The 9,394-nt window shown below is 37.7% G+C and overlaps 1 protein-coding gene across 1 annotated transcript; it reads right to left on the bottom strand.

Annotated features, from left to right (window-relative positions):
- Nucleotides 1-5,939: 5,939 nt before the first annotated feature.
- On the bottom strand, nt 5,940-9,157 carry LOC149303114 (protein RD3-like). Its single transcript, XM_089481655.1, has 2 exons — nt 8,862-9,157; nt 5,940-6,237 (listed from the first exon to the last, which is right to left on the bottom strand). Exons 1-2 carry the CDS (start codon nt 9,155-9,157, stop codon nt 5,940-5,942), a joined length of 594 nt encoding a protein of 197 aa, XP_089337781.1.
- Between the last annotated feature and the right edge of the window lie 237 nt (nt 9,158-9,394).

The raw sequence follows: 9,394 nt of genomic DNA, 5'->3' as shown, positions 1-9,394 counted from the left end.
CCCACTTTATAATCTGTTTTATTGGGGGTGTTATGGTTAGATTAGTAGCTCAATTTAGACACTCTAGAGTTAGTGGAGTTTTTTTCTGTTACGTAGAAAAATATATATAAGCGAAAAAATAATATAGTATTATTATTATTATGAGGATTTGGAGCATTTAGTGTTTTATGCTGGCCAGGGAAAAATGTAAAAAAGATAGTACTAAAGAATCCTTTGTTATATTAATATTTACACTGTGGCAGAGAGATGAACTACATGGATTCAGCTGGGCAAATTGTTTACTAGAAAAATGCTCTAGGGACTTGGAGACAAATTTAGGATCAATGGAAGGTATAGGATCATGCAACCTTCCGTAGAAAGGAGTGGTGAAGTTCTAAAGATATTATAACATATGACACTAGATTATTTCATGAGGTACTGTGTATAAAGTTCAATTCTGGTATAAGGTAGTAAAAGTGGAGCAGTTGTTATAGCAACCAGGAAACATTAATTCTAACTGCTTCAATTTTACAGCTTTGAACCACAATTGCTCTTTGCACACAACACTCATGGTTTGTATACCACATCATGGAGCACTGAAGGCAAGACTGTTACCAGGGAATTATATGAGGTATTCTATTATCTAGTTAGCGTAAGAAGACAGACCCCTGGCAGGTAATCCGGTCTTGTGATCGTTTGTATGCTGTGTGAAAAAGAAACTCATTAAGCGCTGGTGAGGGTTGTGATCTGTGGGTATATTCACTTCTACAGTCATTTTTAGAAGATGAACACTAATAAGAACTTCGACCAACCAACACTGAAATGGCAAATATCAACCCGTTCATGATTTTTCCCAAAATAAGACCATAATCTATTCTTTAATATCTGGCTAGACTAGCTTGCATAATGTTATAAAGCCTGTCTGCAGTTAGTTGTGCTTTTACATCGTGTATAAGTGTTTAATCTTTTTTTTTTTATTTTTTTTATTCATTAAAGATTCATCAAAACCTAAGTCAAGGAAATCCACCAAGGAAAAGCGCAACAAAAAGGTCAAGAACATACCAATATTAGACTTTGTACCCAATTATAATTTCAGAACTATGAGTCAAAATATATATATTTTTTTTCTATAGAAGTGTAAAAAAGAGCGCAAGTTAAAGAAAAAGAAAGAAAAGAAGAAAAAGAAACAAGAATCTTCTCCTGTACAGATATCAAAGGTAATTTAGGATTACACGGGGGGCCATCACATATGTTAATATGACATTGTTTTAATGTCGCACGCATAGTTACTGTAGTGTCATGGTTAATGATTTAAACTAGCTTTGTTTTTCCTGATGGATTAATTGTTCAGCATTGTCTCACTCAGGTGTAGCTGACAACTTCTATCATTCTTAGCTAGACAAAAAACCTGCATAAGGATCCAGTTTTATCAGCTGGTACATTGCCGTTGGTGATTGATGTTGCTGGTATCGGTGTTAGCGTAAATAGAATGCTGCTAATTCTTAATGTCCAGCCACTTACTATATTTTGTCTTTTATGTTCTTTTTCTCCTTTGACAGTACCTTAAAGACAAGAAAAGGAATGAGAACTATAGTATGATCACCGGGAAGAAGATAAAGATGAAAGTGAAAAAAACAAAGGAGGACAAAGCGGTAATTTTACCCACATATTTATTGGTGGCACTGAAATCAATGATTTTGGGGATTTGCCCTATCCAGTTTTTTGGCCAATAAGAAGGCCCAAAGCAGTGTCAATGAGGCTGTGATAGATATTTTTATCTTAATATTGTCTGAGATTCTCATGCTGTTACCTTTTTAGAGGCTACTTTACCTTCAGTATATGATCAGTTGTTTTACAATAAGTTTGGATGAAAAATGTTTTGAGGGGCTGACCCGACTGTAAATCCTTTAAGAAGGGAAGGGGTTGTCCTTCGTGAAATGGTTAATTTTTTTAAGTTATTTTCCGGGGCAGGTTTATTAGGAACATTGGATTGGCATTTTGTGCACGCTGCATTCATAAATTATTACCATGCAATGTCCCTGATTCCCCAAAATTAAATGCTTCCTAAATGATGTTTCTTTTTCCAGAGGGACAGAAATCGAGCTGAACTTTTGGAATTCCTGAACTCCTCCATGTGAACGGGAATCAAATATGCGCAAACATACTTAACCTTATTTTATAACGTCTGTGCGACATAAGGATTCTGTAGTGTCATAAATATATATGATGTATATTTCACGCAAACTTGAAACATGAAGTGTAATATCTACAGATAGATATACCAGATTACTCTCCTCCAAACAGTTTTATGTTTGGGGAAAGAGGGGTTGGGTCCCCTGAAGCTTTGAATATTACCCACGGAATTTATTTCATTCCTCTGTAATGGACTATGGAAGGACTGTCACGGCAGCCACGTGCCTCTGAGTTACTGTTGTGTTTTAAAGGGACAGTAAAGGAGGTGCATAACTTTGCAAAGTTCGAATATTTGTCTGTTTTCTTGTAAACGTCTTCATTTTAGTTTTTAATTATTTCCTAATTTGTTAAAAAAAAAAAAAAAAAAAAGAAAGCAGTAATTGTGCCTTCCAAATAGCAAATGTACCCTTCTACGGTGTTTCAATTGGGACTCCCTCGTCGGACTGGGGCAGGTTCAAGGGATATACTTAGACTTCTTCTCAAATGAAACCTTAGCTATTATAGCTAAAATACTATATCTTAAGCTTGTGGTGCTCCAACGTTACATTTTTGTCAAATTTGGTCCCTATGACGTTGTAATGAGAGTAGACCTTCTCATGTTAATCAGTAGTGCAGTGTTCTGAATTATTAGTTTTACAGATGATGATAAAATATGAATTAGGTCTCCGTGAACCATTCTTACAAATTAAAGAGAAGCATCATCTGATATAGACAGTTATTTACCTTTTGGTTACTAAAGCTAAATTAAGTAGCCCCTTATTATTATAGACAGAGTAATGAAAGCCAATAGTACACCATTGATTTTGTTTTTTCTCTCTCTTTCATGTGCAATAATAACCATATTCAGCCGGCTTTATAGAAAGGTACTTTATGTCTAGTGGCATCAGGCATTTCTGCAGAATAATATTTTGTCATCGCCCCCCTGGGGGTGATAATATATATCTCCATCGTATTCCAGAGCTGTACAGCAGCATGTAAGTAGCAGAGTCAGAGGTAAATGCCCTGACACGCATATTAACAAATACATGTTCCTGGTGTTTTGTGCGCAGAAAGCGGATTCACACAGATTATGAATCTAGTATTACAGCAGCTCTGCTTTTCTTCCATTTATTATAATGGGTGTTGTGATCAGTGAGTTAAAACGACAACTCTTCTGCAAACTCCCCCGTTAGTGAATAAACACCTTAGCGTGATTAGCTTTTTTTTTTTATTTTTTCCGTATTTCCCCGGAAGTTGAGTTTGAAGCTAAATGAATTTTGAACACTGCTGCTCTATTTAATGTTTTTTTTGTGTCACATCAGCATATATTTAGTCTTTGCTGTCCCTTTAAAACAGGTATGAAGGCAGAGAGACGGGTATGAGGGTTACTGACAAAAGAAATGAGGAACCGCTATATTTCAAAGTATTTTTTAAAGATTCTTTTCCTTTACATGTTAAGAAAATGAATAATGGGGTCTCGTTCAGTCGTTATGTGGTCGCTGTGTGTAAAATATGGACCCATTTGTTAATGGTTTGTTTAACTCTTTGATTGCTGGAAGCGTGGGGTGCGTTTCTTACCTCTTCAGCACTCAGAGCAGGTGATTGACCGTTCTTGTGCAGCCGTGTGAACAATTCCCATCAGTCTGGAGCATTAGACGAAGGCTGAAATACATACAGATGTTTTCCCAATATCTTTGTAAAGGGATTTATGAAATGTCCTGTTCCATTTCCTTTCCATATATTTCCAGCCGTCTTTGTTTGGGAAAATTGCGGTGCTCTTATTATTTGTAAATATTTTGTACTTTCATAAAAAATGAACTCCAGTAAATTGTTTCATTTTATTTTGAAAAAAAAGTTTACTTTTTTATGTCTTTTTTTTTTTTATTTCTGTTTTATAGAAGTTTATGAAACAGATCTGCAAGCAGTTAACAATTAAATGTTTTGTTGTTGATCATAAGCAGATGTTACGTGGAAACCTGACGGATTTCCCACAGGGAATTCTGTAACCTTATTATAATCTCCTAAAACAAAAACAATTCCTGTAACCTGAAGACACATTCGTAAATGACTAGGTTGTAGTTCAAGTTCCAAGGACGAAAAAAAAGGAACCATTTCCTACCTCTTCTTGGAAACATTACTTAGAGGGTCAGATAAGTGCAGCAGCCTCCCAGCTGAAGTGGTAGAGGTTCATACGGTAAAGGAATTTAAACATTCATGGGGGTAGGCAAAAAAGCTATCCTGAATCTGTGACGAGACCGAGGACTGATTAAGGTCTGAGCAGGAAAAATAGGCAGAATAGATGAGCCAAATCGGTCTTATCTGCCGTCAAATTCTGTTACTTATGAAGTAAGCAGCGTCTCCGGAAGGGACGTACCCGCCACACTGGCCATTTTTTCCATGTCCTCTGGGAGTTGGACATGCTGAAATCCACTAAGCAATTGATGTTGGGGGGCATTTATTACGCTGCTAACGGATGAGTAGTATCTGGACGCGGCGTATGATTTACTATAATCGAATAACTGAATATACTAAAGCTTGAATCCTTACGCCAAACTTTGTGAGTGAACCATACGGGTTCAAAACTTATACAAATTCAAGTGTTTACACGTTATTTTGGGAGAACAATTCCCTGAAGAGGCAAAAGGCCAGGTCACAATGTTAATTAAGAGTTATTAACTACCCAAGCACCACAGTTTTAGACTTGTTTCCTAGGATATGTGCGGGTGTTTGTGGATGGGGCTTTATGTTATGCATTGTAAACATTTTTTTATTGGATAAAAAGACTGAGTATATTTTTAAACTGGATTTATTTAATAAAAATAAATAAATCGTGATAACAAAATAGAAGCCAAGTGAATGAAAACATTAGATAAAATTTAAAATACTAAACACAAAGAAATATTTGGACATATTGCGTTTTTCTGTTGTCGGCAATCTGCTAATAACACTTAATAAGAGTTCTAATGACTAACTGGCGAGACCCGTGTTCAGACTTAAAGGGGAACTGTCACATTTCCTGGAATCGTTTGCCTATATGACATATTAAATGTCTTATTGGCCTTTTCAGTTATATGTTGGTATAAAACTGACCTGTTTTCTGCTGTGAATTATGTTGTGTTTTATCGAAGATGTTACGGTTCCCCTTAAAACGAACGATCTCCAATGAGCTCCTAGGCACAAAGCGCTATAAATAAAGTCAACATGTCCATTGAACGTAAAACTACGCAACACAAATATCTATTTACTTTAAGGACCTGACTCCGCTAACCTCCGTAGCTACGCTTCATGGGACACCGGGGAGTCCAGAATACACTCATAGCTTCTCAAAACTGCTAAGCTCATGGATGGTCACCAGTAACTTAGGTTCATTTGGTCTCCCTAGATTTCAAATTAAAGTGGACTTAAAGATAGTCCTGACAATTTTTTGGCATGCCTGTCCACCTAAAACAAAGGCCAAAGGGAAGAGTTTTGTGCGATGGGCGACCAGGACATCGCAATCCCTCCACTGCACAACAAGCAATTACTAGAAGAAGGCAAGTGGGCTTAAGAAAAGCAGGAGCTACTGGTACCCTAGTTGACCCACTTGTAGTCTTTATCTGGCTCTGGTTAAGACTCTTCCAAATGTTTGTGCTTCTGTTGTCGCTCGTACAAAATACTAGGATCCCAAGGATGGTTTTCATTTTAAGTAAAAACATACGGTCTTGAAAAGGTTTTAAAAGTGAAAATAAAGCCTCTTCACCGTCATAAGTGCAAGCGTGTTCTTACTGTCCATACAGTGAGTTTACAGTTTATTCATCTTTGGTCGTACGGAATTCTGGCATGCTCCATACTCTGTGCGTGGGCTCTGTTTCTCGTTCCACATCCTCTGAAATTGTCTTAATATCACTGCTGAAAGGAAAGATTCTGGATCGAGACCTGAAGGTTGTAAGGGACAAGCTCATGGCTCGCTTTGTGGTCCACTGCTTTGCAATTTTCTTTGTCTCTTCCTCCTCTTTCATTTTTTCAGTGGCTTCTTGCAGGACTGACCTAAAGATACGTGGTACCTCCTGGACGTCAGGCTCATACTCTGCAATAAGGTGCCGGAACCTGCAAGAAAGGACACAGATAGTGCTTGTAGGCTCCACCGTCAATGCAACTGAAGATATGCATGATATGACACCATGCTATGTCAACACTTGACGGCTAAGGGAGCAGGAGAAGAAATATGTCTGCCAACACAAGCATAAATTCATCTGCTGCCTCCTTTTGGCCACTAGGCGGTGGGGTACCTGAGTTAAAGGTCCACATCCCAGAGTATCCCAAGATATGATGGATGAAAACATCCTTGGTAGAAATAATGGAAGACTTAACTAACTAATCATCGGAAAGACTAATTAATCACTATGGTTACAATAGAATACTAAATATATTTAGATAAATAAATTCTTAAATATAGTCACTAAATACAGTTAATTTTGTCAAAAAAATAAAACCCTGCCGTAAAGAAAAAAAACTTGATTATTTGCTGAAAATGGGAAATGGTCAATTATGAATAAAGTGCAAGAAACAGCCTAACCAATTTCCCAATGTTCTATCCAATTCACAGCTCCAGGTTGGCTAATCCTTAATCTAGATAAAATTGATTACCAATGCTCTTAAAATTCATTTGATCTCGGGCTAAACAGTATGAATCAACTCCCCTTTTGTATCCTGTTAATTGGTTTTATTTTCTATCACTCGCTTTTGATGGCTCTAATTGTTTGTGTCTTTGATATTCATTATTCATTCTATCAAGTCGTCAACAAAATGAAATCTTTTTTCATGCAGAATAATAGAATACGTATTGAGCAGAACTGGCAGGGTTTCAGTGCTTTTCACATCAAAGACAAGGTAAAGACAATGGAAGCACATTGTGAGTTTATTGACATATATTTGTTATTCATGTCTATTGAGTTTCTAAGGAAGACATGGATGAAGGTGCTCAAAGCAGGTTTATTTAATGACATCTGTTTATGAGATGTGCTGGACAAGTCAATCTGGGCCGCCATAGTAATTGTTACAATAGCATAGGTCCCACTAACGTTCCTTAATGAGATTTAAATGTTTTAGTGTTCTCCAACCACAAAAGTCACTATATATATAAATATATATATATATATATATATATATATATATATATATATATATATATATATATATATCGAGGGATCCCTGAGGAACCGGCCCTAGTGGACCCAGCTGCAAAGATTTTTGGGCCTCTCAGGTTCCAGCTATGTTTAAATTGGGGAGATGAGAAGATAACCAAAAATGGCCACATATGCAAGGACACAGAAGGGACTCTACTACAGGTTGCACTTCATCCTCACTCCTGTAGACCGAGACACGTGGCATTAATCCGGCTCTGCAACAAAGCTCATCATTAGTTTCCTACAACAAGGGAAGACTCGGTAGATCGTTTTGTCCACCTTACAGATATATGTATAGTCTAAATATAAAGACTGCTAAGGCCCTTGGCTTCCAAGCTTATTTGCCTTCGCTCTTTTCTCCAATGATGATAAAAAATAAAGTACAAAAAGAAGCTAGCACAAAAGCTTTTCAGAACCAATTACACTCACAGTGACCTCACTTATAAGTGCTATATACCATAGGGAGCTGCTTTAACCATAATTTAGAAAGATACGGGGTGTCAGTGGGAAGAATTATACAGACACCTGGCAGGGAACAGGAGATGATTCAGGAGACAGTCTAAATTTACAGCCTGAATTCTAAACACGTGTGCTGTATGGGGGGAAAAACGATACATAATACAATCAGAACTCAGATGATAAGTGAGTGATATTGGAGCAGGGAGTGGGAAAAGCCAAAGGTCACTCATTCCTGGCCAGTGGATTAAAGGTTACCCACACAGGTCAGCTAATCAGCTGTGATTCCGAGAGTCTCCTGGCCAGATCCAGACAGTTCCTGGGTATGCGTATTTCAAGCCACCAGCCCCGTACACCCTATTCCTCTGCCCCAAACATCATACCCTCTATCATACCCTGTATCGTACCTAGATACAGTAGCCAACATACTGAACGCTATTCCTGCCTTGAAGCCCAGTCTTTTCTAGTAACCTATACTGTCTGGTGTATAGTGCCCGGGAGAGAATTGTGATGTGAATGGATTTATAATGCGATGCGGGCTTGTTATTTTGTAGCGCATCCCCAGATTAATGGTGCTTGAAGGACTGGTGGAAACTAACACAAAACTAACCACACAGCACCCTAGATAAAAAGGAATTCATACATTGAGTAATGTGCCATCTGTGTATCATACAGATCCTTTTCACTCCCAGGTGGGTTTGGATTTTGGGTCAAAGACATCGAGAGACCTATGTCTCTGAGAGCCGCTCTGCAATACCTTGCGGTCTGCTTAAATCTAAGGGGAATCGGCTACATAATTGGCTTTTGTATATTAAAGAGACTCTGTATTCTTAACCATTTAGAATTCTTAACCTCCAAATCTATGTTAAAGTGAAATACCTCCAGTATGTGGACTGCCAAATGTAATTAATTACATTTAAGTTACCGTCACAATGTTTTACACACACAAGTTACAATGGATTTTGTAGGCGACTTGGTGGACATTTAAAAGTCTTCATTGGTACAATCTATCCAAAACTCCAATAAACTTGGCAGTCCCTATAACGGCTTTAACTACCCTCGGTCACAGGGAATTTAAGAGAATATTACCGGAGAATAACTGGTCCGCAGTATGATGGGTGAATCTTGCTGCACGTTTCTTCAAGCTGTAGCCTCTCTCCTGGGCTGATTTCAAAGTTGTGCTTTTGGTAGCTCATCAGCCAACTGTAGTCCACGCCGGTCTTTATCTTGCGATACTCGTTCTCCTTTTCACGATGAAGTTTCTCCGCTTGCTTTATCTGCCAGTTCAGCTCCATCATTAATGTGTCCACCACCATGTCGGTTGGGTTTCGCTGTGAAACGCGTAGGCTAGGCTCATTCCACCTGAACCAGGATGACAGAGCCATCTCCACACAGCTGTTTCACCTGAAATATTATATAGATAAGATAAAACACATATAACACCAATTAGGTCGTTATGACAGGACATGGACCATTGGCTGTTTAGCCCCATTGATGTTTGGGGTGTAGGCACAACATTATAAATGCGTAAGGAAAAGTAAATAATGAATATTGGTTTGATTTGTTGAAACCAGTTTGTATTTTTATATATATATATATATATATATATATATATATATATA

This window comes from Sceloporus occidentalis, unplaced genomic scaffold (genome assembly GCF_023333645.1).
Source record: "Sceloporus occidentalis isolate IW3139 unplaced genomic scaffold, rSceOcc1.0.p SCAF_15, whole genome shotgun sequence".
NCBI lineage: Eukaryota > Metazoa > Chordata > Lepidosauria > Squamata > Phrynosomatidae > Sceloporus > Sceloporus occidentalis.
The sequence above is the reverse complement of the archived record's forward strand: the minus strand, read 5'-3'. Positions and strand labels throughout refer to the sequence as shown.

Excerpts from the sequence above, each read along its gene's own strand:
- LOC149303114 (XM_089481655.1), bottom strand. The coding sequence starts at position 9,157 with ATGGCTCTGTCATCCTGGTTCAGGTGGAATGAGCCTAGCCTACGCGTT. Across the intron at positions 6,238-8,861 it reads TGCGGACCAGTTATTCTCCG|GTTCCGGCACCTTATTGCAG; the intron begins GTAATATTCTCT and ends CCTTTCTTGCAG.